General features: G+C 40.8%; 2 protein-coding genes across 2 annotated transcripts; one reads left to right on the plus strand and one right to left on the minus strand.

Annotated features, from left to right (window-relative positions):
• Positions 1 to 7865: 7865 nt before the first annotated feature.
• TOPORS (TOP1 binding arginine/serine rich protein, E3 ubiquitin ligase) lies at positions 7866 to 18228 on the minus strand. The gene is made up of 3 exons (XM_061199147.1): positions 18051 to 18228; positions 16364 to 16558; positions 7866 to 11337 (listed from the first exon to the last, which is right to left on the minus strand). Exons 1-3 carry the CDS (start codon positions 18051 to 18053, stop codon positions 8401 to 8403), a joined length of 3135 nt encoding a protein of 1044 aa, XP_061055130.1. The 5' UTR covers positions 18054 to 18228; the 3' UTR covers positions 7866 to 8400.
• On the plus strand, positions 17943 to 18629 carry SMIM27 (small integral membrane protein 27). The gene is made up of 2 exons (XM_061199148.1): positions 17943 to 18096; positions 18407 to 18629. Exons 1-2 carry the CDS (start codon positions 18052 to 18054, stop codon positions 18509 to 18511), a joined length of 150 nt encoding a protein of 49 aa, XP_061055131.1. The 5' UTR covers positions 17943 to 18051; the 3' UTR covers positions 18512 to 18629.
• Positions 18630 to 18921: the final 292 nt, after the last annotated feature.

The raw sequence follows: 18921 nt of genomic DNA on the forward strand, positions 1-18921 counted from the left end.
GTGACCTGGTAAGAAGCTACAGCACTAGTCCCAGTGCGAGACATGGCATATCGGACTAGGATCAAAGCGGTGGAAGTGGTGAAGTTGCTGGATATATAACCTTAAAATCCCACACAATTTGCTGTTGAACTGGATGAAGGATATGCGAGAGAGGAGTCAAGGAGAGCTCCCATTTGTTTAACCTGAGGCGCTGCGCGAATGGTGGCGCCAACTATTAACAGGGACGCTGGAAGAGAGGCAAGCTTGGAGGAGGAAATCAAGAACATGCTCGCTTGCTTGCTGATGAGAACTATCCACAGGCGGTGCTTCTCAAACATGAATGCGCACACGAATGACCCACAGGTCTTGTTAAAGTGCAGATTCTGATCCAGTAGACCTGAGACTCTGCATTCCTACCAAGCTCTCAGGTGATGCTGACGTTGCTGGTCCACAGACCTCACTCTGAGTAGCAAAGTCACTGAAAAACAAGAGATAAAGGAGGAAGGAAGATAACTGAGACATCAAAATTGTGATTAAAGTGAAGGTAAGTGAAATCCAGAGCACATAGGGAGGATTAGCCTCCATCAGTGGTTCTCCAGCTGGTTTGCAGGGCAGCAGCATCAGAGCCACCTGGAAACTTGTTAGAAAAACACATTCTTGGCATCCCATACCTTCTGAATCAGAAACTGTGGGGGTGGCGCCCAGCAATCCATGTTTTAACAAACTCTCCAGATGCTTCTGATGCATGTGAAAGTTTGAGAACAGAGGCCTAGAGAAAGAGGGCTTCATCCACTGAGTGGAAAGATGAACGTCATGGTAGGTCGAGAGCGAAAATTACAATTCACTTTTCCCAATATTTACACCTTTTACAGTGTAACTCTGCAGTTCCTCTCATCAACAGTGGAGTCTCTTTTCCCTCCCCTTGCATCTGCCTGGAATTATGACTTTGCCGTAGGCAACACAATGAGGGAATGACAATGTGTTGATACTGAGCCCAGGTTTCAAAAGACTTTGCACACTTCTGCTCTCTCTTGGACCCCTGTGACCACGATAGAAACAAGCTCAGGCTAATGTGCTAGAAGACAAATGACCACATGGAAAGAGCCCCGTAATCCCAGCTGAGGCCATGGTAGATCAGCAGACCCACCAGTTGACTGAACACATGAGAAAGCCAGTCAAGACCAAGTAAGCAGGCAGTGTCCCTAATAATGTGCTAGAGGTATTGTTTTTGATAAACAGGCTGAGTTTGTGTTTGCCTGACCTTGACACTGACCAGAACTGCTCAGCCAATATGGAAAGTGTGTGGTAGAGAGAAATGGGAGATTTGAGGAGGAAAAGGTGTGAAATATCCATTATATCAATGGGGAAGAATAATAAACTTGGACAGTAATGTATACCATATGAAGCTGAGGCTGGTGATTGTGTTTTCATGGTGACACCAATCTATACAGTTACTGATTTCCTTCAGGAACGCTTCACAGGATGCATGTAGGGACAAGTTAAGAGCTGGGTCCATCCAGATTGAGGTCTTGCTAGGTAATGGGTTAGCAAACTATTGCTTGCAGGACAAATCTAGTATGTGGCTTGTTTTTTACAGGCTGCAAGCTAAAAAATGCTTTAACATTTTTGAAGTGTTATAGAAAAAAACAAAGACTATATACAACAGAGATTGCATATGGCCCATAAAAGTTGAAAATACTATTTGGCCCTTTACAGGAAAAGGTTGCCAACCCCTAAACTAGGTGAATGAGGACAGAAAGGCAAGAGAGTTGGAGGGTATTGCAAGGAAGTGATTTAAACCTAATCCAGAAAATCATAGCTGGGCATGAAGGAAAGTGTTAACAAAAGAGGGTGATTGAGTAAGGTCAAAAGACTGTCATTCCTAGTCCTGTACTCTGTCTAGATCATATTAGATATCCTCGGAGGCAGCCTCACCTGCTCTACCCAGAGCAACGTTTCCTGATACAATGATCACATGAAGCTAACAGTGAGGTACTCTCAACAACTTGAATAAGTTCTTGGAAAATCTGCTTACGCCCTACTGTGTGCAGGACACTGCATTCAGCACAGGAGATACAAGACAAAACTGGAGGCAAAAAAAAAAAGTATATGGCACTAGAAGAAACACTTCTCAGTCTCTTTTGAAAGCATCTCTTCATCAGCCTCCTTAAGGTTGTGTTCCCTAGAATTCTCACCTATGTCTGCTTCTCTTCTTGCTCTACCTCCCCTCTCTGGGAGATCTCATCCATTCCCACAGCTTCATTACTACTCTATTCCCAGTGACTCTTATATCATCTCTCTAGCCCCAATTTTTCCTCCACGATGCACACTCCTATTTCCAGCTACCCACTGGAAATCTTCATCTGCATGGTATGCTCTATTCCATGCTGTACAAAGAATTTTCTGAGGTGATGGAAATGCTTTCTACCTGTACTGGCCAATATGGTAGCCACAAGCCTCATGTGGCTATTAAATGTATAATAAAATTCAAAATTCCAAAGTTCCTCAGTTTCACTAGCCATATTTCAAGTGGTCAATACCCACATGTGGCCAGTGGCTACTATATTGGACAGCACAGCTCTAGGCAACTCAAACAGTCTCAAACTGAACTCTTTTTCCTCCCCCAACTATCCCTATTTCTGTATTTCCTACCTCGAATATTGTCAGCATGTATCTCTCACAGCCCATCCTCATCAAAATGGTGCCCAAATCTCATCTCATCTATCCCAGAAATCTACTGAATCTAGCGTCTCTTCTGGATCCCTATTGTCACTGTTCCACAGGCCCTTTTGATTTCTGGTTTGAACTACTGCAAAGGGCTTCTCAAACAGTTTTTTACTGAGACTTTCCCAACTCCAAACCTTCTACATTATCTCTACTTGTTTCTTAAGAGCAAGACTAATTGTTCCATCCCCACCTTCTTTAAAATTCTTGTTGGTGCCCTCCTACTCACCCTTATAACCCTAGCATTTAGCATAATCTTGGACCACAGGTACACAGCATCTGATGAATAAATGAATTTTACAGATAGAAAAGCAAAGAGACAGCCTCTTGCCTAGGAGAAAACTGTTCACCTATATGAAGTGCAGATGATCTTTCAGAGAAACAGAAGCCAGCCTACGCCAGGCAAATACTAGATGCTTTAATTTTGCCCCTTGTCTATAGAAAGCACACCACCTAATGTTCTGGCAAACATCGCAGTTGCGGCTCCTACTGGGATGAATTTAGACTCAGACCTTGCCCTAAGGTGAATTCTATTTCCCTTACCTCTTGCTTTTCTCATGCACAGATCCAATGGTATTTACCATTCCCCAATATCCTTGCAAAGTAAAGTAGGAAAGAATTTACTTGCTTTTCTCAGGCACAGATCCAATGGTATTCACCATCCCCCAATATCCTTGCAAGTAAAGTAGGAAAGAATTTACTAATTTCCATGACATTATAACAAGCAACTGTACTTTTTTAAATGGCCAAATAACACTTACTGTTTTCCAATACCTAAGAGATTCAGGTATTGACTGAAAACTCAAAATGAGGAATTAATCACTTATTTACCAAGCTTTGGTTATCTTCTGTGCATGAGTCACCTGCTGCGGCAGAACATGAGTGTAAAGGACAAGATATAATACCCGTGACACAACTACCATTTTCTTGTCCATCCTGTATCTCCCACCATCACCCAGAGTGTTCTTCCATGTAGAGAATACTTGACAGCCTCATAGATCATTATCCTCAATTCCAATCACCTTCACCTCCACCCATTTTCGTTACTTCCAGTTATGACTAGAATTAGGTGCTAAAATATTTTTTCAGTCTTCTTACTCCTATCCCCACTATGCCTACTTGAACCTCACTGGAAAATAAATCCCCTGGTATCTCACTGTTCTCTAAGTATAATGGTCACCTCATAGCTTCACTTCCTTCCTTACACAGCCCAGACACCAGAATGCACCAATTCAACTACACTCACCAGTATCTCCCTCAACTCCCTTGCCCCTTTTTTTACTACTTACATTCAGCAATACGTCAACCATAGATAACTCCATCCATTTGTTCATTCACTGTAGAAATACTGAATGCATACTAGATGTCCAACATTAGTTTCTGCTTCTATTTCCATATTGTTGAATGCCACCAGGGCAAAATCACAAATTTCAGGGTCCCATAAATTTAAACATCCCATTATCTCAGGTGAGACCTCAACACTCATCAGCAACTAAGCCTCTCTCCACGACCCTCAAGGAACATTTTTCCACTCCTCTCCTCAAGCCCAATCCTACTCAGGATGCATCTTTCTCAGAAGATGGCATTGCTTCCTACTTCATGGAGAAAAGAGAGGCTTCAGAGAATGAACTACCTCATCTTAATCATCTACCCACCAGTGTCTCTCTGCATTTTTACTTCCTTCTACCACTTTGGAATAAGACTCGCCTCTGCTTCTATATCCATTACTAATTCACCTACCGGTGTTCTGGATCCCCTTTGCTACAGCACTTACCACGCTCCTTTATTTTCAACTTCTCCTATTCTAGGGCCTCCTTCCCCAAAATCTTCTCTCCCTCCCATTTGAAGTTTTAAAAACAAAGCAAACTCTTTCTTTGGTTTTATACCCTCACAAGCTTGCTTCTGAGCATGGAATCAAGAGTAGATTGTCTAGTGACTTCTGTTCTTTCTCACGGGGAAAGTGGCTTTAACAGTCACACGTTTGCCTTTGTGATTTTTTCTCCTTTTTGCAGGGTATACAAGGCTGATAACTCACTGGCACATTCTCACATGCAGGCAACCTTGCAGGCCTAGAGAAGCACTTTTGTTTTGAAACTATTTCAAACTTACATGATAATTACAAGGAGTACAAAGGATTTCTGTATGTTTTACCCTCGTTCACCAATTTTTAAATTGTACCACAACTTATCATTACTCCTCTCCAACTATATACGCATCTTCTGAACCATTTGAGAGTAGGTTACATAACAATTATGATTTACATGCCCATGCGGGTTTTCCTAAAGGCACCAATCACCAGATGTGTCTATACAATTTCTGGTCTCTACATTATCATAGTAATTTAAAATGTCACCATTTCAATAGTACACAGGTCTAATGAGCTTAATGTTAGAAATGGATCCATGCTCAGGAATTCCCTGGTGGTCCGATGATTAGGGCTCCACGCTTCCACTGTCGTGGCCCGGGTTTGATCCCTGTCGGGGAACTAAGATCCCACGTGCCGCGCAGTGTGGCCAAAAATAAATACATGAATAAATTAAAAAAAAAACAAAACAGAAATGGATCCATGCTCTGAATCCTGATGAAATCTGGTTTGTGTGGAGGAACCCCTTTCCATTTCTCATCCCCTGCCCCCGTTCATGGGGACAATGGGTGCTCGTGGTTTCCAGTACCCCAAAGCACCTTCTGAAAAAATTTTCCAAGTCCAGAGACGCATTACTGGCTGGCTCAGGTGTCCACAACCTACGGCAGAGGGGACTGCAATTATTCCCCGTGATGTAAAAATAATTCCAAGTAAGTACAGGCCATCAGCTGACCTTGCATAAATTCTGCTCCTCTGTACACACCACCCATTGTTACTACAGACTAGATGGGTTAGGGAAGCCCTTGGGTTGCCTCCCCCAAGAGCTAAGGCCAAATTTGACTATTTAGACAAGGAAGTAATAATAACAAGTTCTCCTGTTGTGAATCCGAGGATGAGATTGAGCAAGTGCTTGCCCAATGAATGAGCAAGTGCAAATGCCTAGTTGCATTTTTCCTTTACAGAAATAAGTCGCAAAAACACTGAAATCCTGAGGTAAAATAAAATGTCTCATGGACAACAAATTTGGATGAATAGGCTAAGTGAATGCAGCGTTAGGTTGAAAGTTTATAGAAAGTATAGCTCTGTGAAAGCAGAACGCAGGTCTTAGCCAATTTTTAAAATCTCTAGCACCTATACATCCACCCAATAAGCGCTTTAAGCATATCCTATGTGAAAGAAAATAGAGAAGGGATATAGCAGAACACACACAGTTGCCAAAGAACTTTCAGACTGGTGAGAGAGAAAACATTAGTAATCAACTGCAACTTGTGATGCATACCCTAAAGGAGTCCAGGGTTGTTTAGAGGAAGTAATTGAGAGGAAATAATGGAGTAGAGGGGCACACTTTAACGTTAACCTAGTTTAGCCAGAGAATTCAGTTCCCAGCAGAAGAAAAACGCTATGCATGAAGGCTCTGAATTAGTATGGAGCAGCACCTCCACAGACCTGAAGCTGGCTAGTGTGGCCAGAGCACAAACGGTGAGAGAAAAGCTAAAGATGGACTAGAGTCTAATTAAGCAGAGATTTGTAATCCATATTTTGTTGGACTTTTGTTTCCTTTTAATAAATATCCTAAGAATAATAGGAAGCTACTGAAGGATTTTAAGTAGAATGAAAGGGGGAAAAAAATGTTTTTAAAGGTCTTTTGAAAGCTACATCAAGAATGGATGGAGGTAAACAGTGAATGCAGACCCATTATGGTAGTACAGGTGAGAGATCATGGCTGCCTAGACTGGATGATGGTACAGACACATTAGAAATATTAGAAAAATATCTAGTGACCAAGATTCAGTGACTGGATGAGAGGGCTGAAGGAGAACGAAGAATCAAAGACTTGGAAATTTTTGGCTTGAACACCTAAGAGGATGATGTGATGGTGCCATGTATTAAGATGGGTTTTCACTAAGTGTTTAACTCAAAACATTAAGATGGGTGTTCACTAAAATATCATGCAAAAGCAGAATGTGGAATAAAACAGCATTCTTACATTTTTAATACTTAAGAAAAACTACAGTCATTTCATAATTTCAAAGTATATTCTTTGATCAGCTATAATCATCCCACAATTTCTCAACGTCTGGGCTTACTAAAATTGTCTGTGTCAACTTTAGAGTCTCATTACTTTACAAACCAGTTTCCTACTGCCCTTAGGATAAACACAAACTCTTAGCAGGGCCTACAAAGCTTGGTCCCGCACTCTCTGTCCTTTAGCTAAGCCTGCTTCTTTTAGTCCTTAGAATATGCCAGACTCCCTTTCTGCCTTTTGGATCTCTGCACATCCCCTTTGCTGACAACTCTACTCCTGGTTAATATCTACTTGTTCTCTGGATTTCAGTTCAACCACTACTTCCACCTGAGATTAGGCCACCACTGTATGCTCTTAAGGAAATTATACTTTGTCTCCAGAGAGCTTATAGTTTGTGATGTTTATATATATATATATATATATATATCTCCCATGAAGAAAGGGAATATACCTGCTTTGTTCTATCACTGAATCCCTAAAAACCTGCCACACACAGCAGACATTCCAATTTCTGTTGAACAATGAATGAACATGGGAGCAAGGCAAAGTGACGGCTAAATTTAGATCTCATCCAAGTTCTGCTGTTCACTGGCAATCCTACGTCAGGCTATAGATGTACAGCAGTTTTTATCATCTCTAAACCAGAATAAAACATAAACAAACACAGCCACTTTGTGTAAAAGAACTACCAATATAAAAAGTCAGGCAAGGGTTTTTTTGTTTTTAGTAAGCTACATACTACATAACTGCATTTTACTGAAGACAGCAAATTAAGATACTCTTCATAATCAGATTAAAGAACCAAAATAATCATTAAAACTGTGAGGTTAAATGTAGTTCACATTAAAACTGTGAAATTCAGTATTTATAACACAAGGATATTCTTAACTATTTACAAGAGTTTAGCTCCACTAAAATAATTTGATTTTAAAAAAAATCAATACTGCATAGGAAAATTTTTGGATTGTTTTAAAGTGTTACTGTTTTATTTTTTCTTTTGTTGAATACACATTTGCTTTACTGGCAGTCCAGATAAACAAGTATATAAAGGAAATATTTAAAGTTTTCTTTTGGCAGATGTCAAGATAAACTGTGCAGATAAAATGCCTCAATTTAACCTGAAGAAATGGTTTTGAATCATACAAATTTTTAAGAAGAAAAATAAAGACTGTCCAAAGGGATTCTCCTAGCTTATAACACATTTCCAGAATACCTCTCAAAAAAAAATTCAAAAATACTCATTGACTACTTTAAAAATATGTCAATACCATATGGCTTTATGAAATAACTTCTAAAATTTATATTTTTTATTTAAAAAGGATCCCAAGTTTTAAATAAACTGCTAGCAATATCACTTTCTTCACTTAAAAGTGCATATCTCTGAGGGTGGGACATACATATTTTTTGAACAAATAATGATTTTTACAAATTTTTAACACACACACAAAAAAAATCACAAAATACTTTTAAGGGGAAAAAGAGTTTTCACCAAGTGTCATCTTTAAACAGACTGCAGTAGATGACATTGTTCTTTTTTCTTTTTTCCTTTTTATACCATCAGAATTCTCAATGAGACGCTTTGGCAGTTTTAAGACATATCATGGTCTCTACCAAGAGACACTGACATTAATGATATCCGTGGAGATGGCAATCGCCTTGATGACTCAATCTGATAAGAGACATTACTGGGCTGGCTCTCCAAATCAGAGGCAAAGGTGTTCTCTTCTCTTACATCAAGAGTCTGTTCAATTGAAGCTGCCTGGGGTGAAATATTATCTACAGTTTTGTTGGCATTATTCAAGTTGTTATTAAGTATGGTAATATCACACTCCTTGCCCAGGACACCAAATTCATCTTCTATTGTAACTACATCTTTAGTTTCAAATGGGTCCAAGGAAGGAACCAAAAATTCGTTTTGTAGAGGGTCTTGAGGACCACTAAGGTCACGTTCTGTATCCTCCTTTACTTCAGAATCCTTATCACTGTCACTGTCAATGGTAATCACAACTGGGGAACGTGAAGCATTATCGCCATGGTGTTTCTTATGCTTCCTCTTATGTTTTTTCTTTTTCTTTTTATGGTGTCTAGTTGTATCGGTAGCTTTCCCTTCATAAACTATCTCTACACTTAGGCTCCGGGTCCTTTTTCTTCTCTTGTGCTTTGTCTCTCTGTCTGATGATCGGCTATCTGAAAAGCTGTCACTCTCATTTTTGTAGCTTCCATCCAATTTTGATGAAGATTTTGAGTAATGACCTTCCTTTACTTTAGAAGCAAATTCCCGAGATGGTTGGGCCACATCGTTAGAACCCTCCAAATGCCGTGTTTTGTATTTTCGTTTCCCGCCAGGCTTTTCATTTCTCACCCGGTCAGGCCCTGTAGATGCAGTCTTTGATCTAGTACTAGATAGGCTCCTTGATCTGTGCCTTTCATAGTAGTAATATTTTCTTTCACCGTGATTATTTTTTTTCCTAGCATTTGTTCTTTCAGAAAAAGACTGAATTCTAAATTCTGGACTTGAAGATTGTCTGGAATAGTGAGCTCTGGACAGAGTCCTCCTCCTGTAAGATGATTCGTAGCCATCCCTGTCCTTGTTTCTACTATAGTAAGTATACTCCCACTTATATCTGCTTCCATAATTATTTCTTAAATAGTAACGATCTCGATTTCTGCTCCGTGATCTTCTTTTACCACGATCACTGCTACGAGATCTTGATCTGCTTGTGCTTTCACTACTTAGAGACAGAGTTTGGCTTCTTCTTGACCAACTGCTATCTCTAGTTCTTGATCTCTTTTTGTCTCTTCTACCTCTAGGTCTGCTACTCTCCCTGCTTCTGGATCGTTTGCTTTTCATTCTTTTCTTCCCATGATGCTTCCTACGATTCTTCTGATCATGCCCACTCCTACCCTGGGAACATGAATCTGAACTTCTGGATCTTCCCCTCCTTCTGTGTCTGCGGGTATATGGGGAATATACCCTGTCTCCTCTGATGGATGAGCTCAGGTCTCTGGGAGAGGACAATGATACAGACCGTTTCTCTTCCTTCTTTGATTTGATTCTTGTACCAGAATCACAATGACCTTTATTTATTTGTTCATCCTTTCCAAGGATAGAGTGTGGAGATGAACATCTACTAACATCACTATCACCAGAACTGTAAGACTGCTCTTGTTCTTGTGCCTTCACGGTCTCCATTTTCTCGTAGGAACCTAACTCCTCAGAATCAGAGGACAGTTCAACAAGTTCTGGGGTCCTCTCAGCTAGTGGTTTAACAAACCCAACAATGACACAATTATCTGAAGAAGAATCACTGTCGTTATTTATGTTGTCATTGGTTTGTACTCCTTGCATCTGAGATGTGGCTCTTCCTGTTACAAGTTCTTCATCTGAACTGTCGGAAGTATTTAAAAGGGAAGACATGGCAGCATGTACCTGCTCTGAGCTTGAATAAGATGGCCCTGGAGTTTCATCATCCCATGGTGCCTGACTAACAGTAGCTACATTAACATCCAGCTCTTGGGTCTCTGCTTCATCGGGAGATATTGTTATGACCGAAGAATCAGAATGGCTACCTTCTTCATATGAAGGAGCAGGACAATCATAATTTGCATGCTGGTCAAAGGCTGCCATGTTAAATGGAGATCGGGCAAAACTGATAAATTCGTGTATAAAATGTTCAGTCCGATTAAGTAAAAATGGCCTTAAATCAGACACAAATGCCTGACTCTCCAAGTCATAGCGAGTAACATTACTCATGATGATATGCTGGACAATATTCACTAATGATCCATGAGCTCCAAAGAGAACTGTGAGTTCACGTTTTAACCAGGGGACTAATCTGTGAAGGCAAGCCGGATTTCTACGGAAAAATTCAGCTGAAATATCCCTATAGCGGCCACCATCTTCAATATTTCTAACTCGAGCACCAGCACGATAGAGAGTTCGCCTAAAATTAATAATATCCTGTTCTTGAATTTTCCGCAAAGATCTTTCATCTGCAGTAGCTGGCCTCCTTATTGCAATCTGTCTCATAAATGGAGGAATTTCACCATCTCTAGGTCTTGCTGAAATGCCTAACCCTTCAAATATTACTCCACTATCTGGTGGAGTTGTTGTTCTTCTATTCATGGTACTGTTAGGTGAATAAATAGAAGCACTTCGTTCCCTTGTCATAGTTGTACGATAGCGGAATCGTCGAACATCAGGGGTAACAAAAGAACCATTGTACGAAGGCCTTAGTACGTACTCCTTGAAGTCGTCTTCTGCCCTCACAGAATGGAAAATAGAATCAAAGGGCTGTTTACATAGTGGACATTCAGCTTTGTTTTTTGACCACTCCTGTACACAGCGAAAACAGAACTTATGTAAACAGCGATCTAAGTAAGACACATTATCAAACCTATCCAAGCATATAGGACACTTAGAATCAGGAGATGCATCAGCTGGTACTGTCTGTTGCAATTTGCTAGTGCCAGCTTTAGGTGAAAAGTTGTCCATTTTAAATTCCTTAGCGGCTGATGCCATTATCTGTAAAAGGGAAAAAAATACATCAGTAACCTGATAAAAAAGAAATGACTAAATCTGAAAAAAATGCAAATGACTGTGAAACATACTTTGGTAAAAATAGTTAAGTAGTTTATTGTCTTTGTAACATAAAGGGGCAGTGTAGCATAGTAATACACTACTTAAAGGACAAGCTCTAAAGTCAGATTTCCTGGGTTTGAATCCTCCTGCACATTACCAGTGTGACTATGGATTAGTTACTAGTTACCATCCTTATGCTTCAATTTCATCTGTAGCTCACTGATACTAGAACCTGCCTCACAGGGTTTAAAAAAAAAAAAAAAAAAGCCCTTAGAAAAAGTGCCTGGTCCATAGTAAGCTCTCAAATATTATATAATATTCTATTATTCTTTTTTAAAAAATAATTTGAGAAAGATTTGATATATACAAAAAAGTGCAAAAAAAAATATACCAAGTACCCATGTATCCTCCACTCAGAGCTAACATTTTCTCATGGTTTTTCCCGATTTTTTTAAATGTCCGTTTATGTGCTTCCCCGCCGCCCCCGCCATCCTTCTTTAGAAAACAAAAACCAAAAATATCATAATTCTCAGGTTATGAGAATAACTCCACTCAGGTGGAGTTACTTCTACACATGGTTTTATATCTTGCATACATATGCCCCAAACACTACGGACTACTCAATTGTTTTGTTTGTAGTAAGTATTATACATGTATCTTTAAAAACAGCTTTAGGGAGAAAATTTGCATACCAGAAAGTTCACCTATTTGAACCAATTCTGTGGTTTTTAGTGGAAGATTCTTTCACACACAAAAAAGGATGTTAGTGAAGATTAAATGAAATAACAAAATATAAAAGCACTCATGGGCAGTGCCTGGCTTATAGCAACTGCCGAGTAAGTGTTAGTTGCTGTTATTATTACTACACTACTGTTATACTGCACTATTCTTACTACACTATTATATTCAGTTCATCACTGACTCCTTTCAGCATCCCTAAGAAGCTTTTCTTCCGCCTTTTTATTTAATCCAGTCAGTCACTAAGTACCTTGAAATCATGTTTTCAGCCTCCTTCCTTATCTTTTCTCACAAGGATCACTAGAATCTTAAAGATTAATTCTGTTTGCTTTAAATCTGTCAGTTTATATAGACCCATAACTTACAAAATGAATTTTCCAGAGCTGAAATCTAGTTGCATTACATTTTGGCCTTGTTATCTTATAAAATCCCTCTTTAGCTGCTTTCTATACTAATCATTTTATAGATGTTAAATATTAGTTTCTTCCTTTATGTTTTCCTGGGCCTATTATTGATCTTTCTCCACCATCACAGAAAGTCCCATCATGAGTCAACTGCTATCTAGTCAAATAATAGAATTGCAATTTTCTAAACAAGAAACTCACTGGCCATACCTAGGTCTAACAAAAACAAAGCCCACGATCAAAACCTATCAATATTATTGTAAAATATAAGTACTTCACCATAGACTTCAAATTAAACTGCTCATCTGGGGCATCTTAGCTTTCTCAGAGCTATAACTTAATAGGAAACCAATTAACGCTGAACAAGTTTCTTCAGGGGGTTCCAAATACTTCCAGTCCTCTGTTTCTAGAGTGGAAATGTAAAAATTACCATTGTTCTTAAATAGAATTATAAATATATTAATACTAATTGCATTTTTGCTAATATATTTAAAGTCTGAAACCTTAATATTACATAAATTTCTCAGCATTTCCCCCTACTTCTAATATTTCTAAATTCTCCTACTCAGGAGAAAAAAATCTTAAAAATAAAAACTATTAGGATAAGAGACTGTACATGTGCATTAGGGGAAGGAGTGAAGAGTGAACTAGGGCACTGGAGAGATTATCAGATCTGGATTGAAGACCAGGTTTCACCTAAAACTAACTCCGTCAACTGGAGAAATTCACATTAACTCTGGACTTTAGTTTGCCCCTCTATATAAGAAAGGGATAATTAGAATTCAAAAAAGACTGGTGAAATTCAAGTTAATACATTTTATCTTAATTTGTTTCTTTGGAATACACAATTTTAGTGTTTACTAAACATTTCCAGTTCACATAAAAATTACAACCCAGAATGCATTCATTAAAAAAAATTATTTGGTAATAACTTGAAGTTCAAATAAAACAAAATCTCAACTAATTGTAATTTTTTAAATGGAATTTTAGTCCTCCCTTCCCTAGTTTTCTAAGTCTGTTAACCAATTTGACAGCACCAGTCTAAAGAATGATGAGTAACATCATCCATAGTAGGTAAAAAAGAACAAATTATTAGTCCTGTTTTGTATTTCTATACAGGAATATCTTTCGGTACAAAGAATGGCATTCATCGGAAACACCAAATAATGGCAATGAATATAAATCATCATATAAAGGATTTACTCTTTCAAAATCATCACTAAATACTAAAATTAAAATATTTGCTAATTCAAATGAAGTAGAATTACCACATGACCCAGCAATTCCACACCTATCCATGCAAGAGAAACAAAAACATGCCCACACAAAAAACTGTAAGTGAATAGTCATAGCAGTGTTTGTCCTAAGAGCTTAAAAGTGGAGATAACCCAAATGCCCATCAACTGATGAATATGGAATCTCCATACAATGGAATATTTGACAATAAAAAGGAATAAAGTACTGACACATGCTACAACATGGATGAGTTTTTTCATTATGCTACATGAAAAAAAATCAATCACAAAAGATCACATGTTGTATGCTATTTTATAGGAAATTTACAGAATAGGCAAATGGATAGAAAGCAGACTGGTGGTTGCGGGGCGGGGGGGGGGTTATGAGGTTTCTTCCTAGGATGATGAAAATGTTCAATTAGAGTTGCACAAATATACTCCATAAATACACTAAACCCCACTGTATTTTATATTTTAAAGAAGTGAACTTTATGGATGAAATATAAATCACATCTCAACAAAACTGTTTCAAAAATACAAATTAAGGCATAGAACAGGGATGGCTAGGAGACAGATTTAAGATTTGTAGGTCTGCGGGAGAGTTCCGGGTCAGGTAGCAAAGGTGGACCTGATGATAGATTTAGTGCTTCAGGTTCTAGAAGAAGCCTGTGATAAAAGTTTCTCTATCCGAGCACTCTAGGAATTAGGACCTCAAATTAATTTCCCCATAGGGGATAAGTTAATCAGTTCTTCTGAACCCTTTTTTCCTTAACTGCCTCCCAAATTCTAAATAAAGTTTACCATCTTTAGAATAAACTGATTAAGCAAAACCTTCCCTTCCCCAAATCTTCAAATGTGTTGGCTTTAACAGGGATAAGAACGCTCCATATCACACGTTGGGGGAAATTTCAGATAATCAACGACCATACATATCTAGGGAAAATGGATGGGGGTGGGGGTGGACAGGTGGAGGGTGATAAAGAGTCGGGAGGCTAGAATCTAAATTAGACCACAAACCAGACATTTAAAAAACTGCACAGGGATACAAACTAGGAATGCTCTGCAGAATTAAATATTTAATAAAACCAGACTTCCTATAAAAGTCATCTTCTACGGCATTCCTTAAATTATCACTGTATATACAATTTAATCACTGGCTGATTACATTGACGGAGTGATGTTAATTCTAATGTTGAGCCAGGGCTGAGAATCAAAACCAATTACTAGTGGCGTGACCTTGAGGAAGTTATTTTACTTCACAAAATCTTACATTTTCTCAATTCTAAAACAGGCTGAGTAACAGTACCCACCTGAAAAGGTGGCTGTGTGAAGGGATATATTCCACGTAAACCCGTAGCATAGTGCTTGGTGGGCAGTAAGAACTTAATACTGTTTTCCTATGTTATGTGAAAATAAAGTTAATTTTGATCATTTCCATCATCCATAACTGATTATAAAATGCCCAGAAAGATGACAGTCTATAACTAAATGATTTTCATATTAATATCAATATTGTACTTAATATATCTAAGCAATGTGGCTAAAAAGGGTTCACAAGTGGATGAACTAGAAATATACCAAGTATTAAAAACAATCTGGGCCCAATCTCTTGTGACCTTAAAGAAATCATGTACGTCTCTGAACTGCAATCTAATCACCAATTCCAAGAAATCAAACAGAAGTTATAGGATCTACTAACGAGACCCTAGAAAACTTAAATACTGACCAGACCCTACAAAATTTAATTCCAGTTTCAGCAATAAAAAGAATTGCTTGGGAACCATTCCCCTCTAAAGCCACTCATTCCAGATAAGCATGACTGCTTTGGCTGACTCTGTAGCTTTCAAAATCACTGACTAAAAACAAACTAAAAAGCCCAACCCTCACCGCTATTAACTTAAATCTTCGGTAACTCTTTTTGAATTTATCTTAAACAATCTTGAAAATTACCTACCAAAAATTCTATTTACTTTTCCTCTCAAATCACTATTTGCCTCATCTCAGTACTGCCCCCTTCCAGTCTACCAATCAGCAGCCCGTGAGGAAAGCTGCGCTGACTTGATGGATGAAGAAGTCACAAGCTCACGGGGTGTAAACAGTGTACAAACTCCAACAGTCACGGCGACAGTCACTTCCTTTGGCTGAGAACTGCCAACTGCCAGGATCTAAGATAAACACCGCGTGCATTACATAATCACAACGAACTAAAATACCGTTACTCCCGTTTTACAGACATACTCAGAGAGATTAGGGGCCCGCCCAAGGTCACATCTCTGACAGCGGCGATGCCACGACTCAGACTCGAACGTTTTGTGTTTTGTGTCGGCTTTTCCCCCCGGAGACCAAGCTCCTTCCAGTACACGGCTGGGCTCGCGCCCTCGGGAGCGCTTCTCAGAAAGCAGCCCTCCCCCGCCCACCGGCACGGATCCACAGGTGCGCGGCGGGAGCCGCCGGGACGCCGGCCCGCCGGGCAGCCACGGCGCCTCAGGCCCGGACCGCAGCTCCCTCGACCCTGGGCCTAGCTGCAGGCGGGAGCTCCAGATCGCCCAGCCCTTCCGACCCCGGCGCCCCATTGTTCCCGATCTCACTCACCTCGGAGGATACCGGCGCAGGCCCGGCTGGGGAGCTCGTGGCAAGCTCCCGACGGCCCAGAAAGCTGGGTCGGTGACGGCAGGACCCGCGAAGGCGAACCCGGCGACTTCTCCGCCGGCCCTCAGGAGCGGGAGTAGGCAGGGGCGCTTCACCCTCCTCGCGAGACAGCGGAGACCCCGGCGGCTGCTGCGACCCCTGCGACGTAAAGCGCTCATCACCAATGGCTGCTTGGGGGCGGTGGCAGAAAGCGGTGGCAGAAAGCGAAACCCACTCCGCGACCCCCAGCAAGTCAAAACACAGCACCCGCCTGCGTAACGCATGCGCGGTAGAGGACGCCGGCACTGAAGGCGGGGCTTAGCGCGCTCGGCCCGAGCCCGGCCCTTCCCCCAACCCCCTCCGCTCCTGGAATGAGAGCGACCTGACCCTCCGAGGCAGAAATCGCTATCGTACCGTCACTCTGGTTGCTACTAATCTCTGGGGATTACAGGGGCACTAGTTTAAAGTTCGCTTCTAATTTACCCGGAAGACACGATAACTAGCTTGGTCTCATTTAAACCTCACCAAACTCTATGAGAACTTACTAAAACTGTATCTGGTGTATAGATAAAGGAACTGAGTTACCCGGAGGCTAAGGGACTACCTCCGGCTGCAGAGTTAGGAAACAACACCGGGATTCGAATGGAATACCCAAATCAGAGGCCTACAGTTTTCAGAGAGAGATCAACTCCAGTATAGGGATAAACAGGGATTTAACCTAAGAGAATAGGGCCTTGAAATCTTCCCAAAACAGATAACGTTTTTACCCTTCCCCACTCTCCAAAATCTGCATTAAAACTGTTTAGGCGACAGCTGAGATTACAGAGACATAACGTCTGGAGCCTAAAGCGGCCCTCTGCCCCATTCTTCGCCTCAAATGTGAGTGTACCGAACATTCTAGGGCTGAACTTGGCTCCGCGTGCCAAACTCTGTCCTTCGGTTTAATATTTGATCGTGCTACTGTCCTAAGCATAGAAACGTTCAATAAACACTTGCTGATTGGCAGCTACATTCTGCCGGGTAATTCATGCCACGTTATTTCTTCTTAAAAGTATCACTGACATCAACAAGCCATTGCGTTCTCAAAGACTTGTTTCTTGAAGAAAAGCTCAATTAACAGGGATTCCCACAACGATTCGTCAGTTACATAAAAGCGGGTGGTATTCTTGTTTACATCAAAGATGAATACACGAACTACCTACATTGTGGGAAGAGATCCGGGAGGAAACATGAATTCTCTGAGCGCGAGACGTCGGCGTAGTATTTAAAACGTGGATTATTTTTCCAAATAAACTTTTAAATGCACACGACGGTACCTTATCTCGTATTAATACTGCTCTGGAACTGAAGGAAGACCGGCTGACGAGTCAAGCCTATACCACTTTAGTGGCAAAAAACACTTCCAACATACTTTCTCGTTTCTCTCACCTCCTTCCCGAAAGGCGGGCTTGGCCCCGGGTCACGTGACACCGCCCACAGCTCCGGGCGGAAGAGGCCGGCCCAGCCGAGGGGAAACGCGCCGTAAGGCGAGTGGGCGGGCGCTCGCGCCCGGCTGAAAGATGGCCGCCGCCGCCCGGCAGCCACCGCCCCGGAGGTTACTCTAGGGCCTGAGGCTTCCGCCCGTGCCCGCGGACCACCGCCGTCTCCTTACCATGAAGCCAGTGAGTCGCCGCACCCTGGACCGGATTTATTCAGCGGTAGGTCCCGGGCCTGGAGGGGCTCCACGGGGTCGACTCCTGAGGCACGCGGGTGAAAGCCCGCTATTTCTTCAGCGCCCAGAAACTCCAAAATCCATTGCTGAATTAAGCCTTTCACTCCCTCACCTCGACTCCGCCTCTTCCGGGAGGACACGCTCTTCCGCTTCTTACGTAAGAGCGGCTTGGTGTACTCGCTTCCGGAACCACATTTCTACGAGTTTGTCACTAAAATTCCCACCAACCTGATGGGGGGGAGGAGGAAGTGCAACTCACATGTTTTTGCTTTTACTCCTCCTCTTGCATTTCTTAGTTGCTCCTCGCGGTCGTATTGCTCTCCTGGGGATACGTCATCTATGCATCAACTGTAGCTGCACGACGACAGCTAAGGAAGAAATACCCAAAATCTTCGGGATGAATGAAAATTTGTAATTCCTCTGGATTTGATTCCATGCATATACAATTCATTACCTCATGCTCATCTGACACGTGTCTCGATTTAAAGTAAAATCTTTAATAAAATGCTTCGAAACTCATTTTTGTATACCGTCCTTTATAATAACCACTAATATGCTACTTTTTCATATACTTAGAGATTTGTCTTTTACGTTCTCACATAACAAAGCAACCTACACCTAGGCCTTTTAATCTAGAGTTTCTAAAATACTTTTGAAATGTTTCAGAAAGCTGCCTTTAAAAGTGTGTGGAATTTGTTCTTTTGTTTATTGCAACATTTCATTACATTGTATACCTTCACATCACAGTAGATTAAGTACTGTTTAAGAAAAAACTATCATGTGACTAAGTAATTTTCTACATGCTGTTTCC

Source organism: Eubalaena glacialis, chromosome 9, assembly GCF_028564815.1.
Source record: "Eubalaena glacialis isolate mEubGla1 chromosome 9, mEubGla1.1.hap2.+ XY, whole genome shotgun sequence".
Taxonomy (NCBI): domain Eukaryota; kingdom Metazoa; phylum Chordata; class Mammalia; order Artiodactyla; family Balaenidae; genus Eubalaena; species Eubalaena glacialis.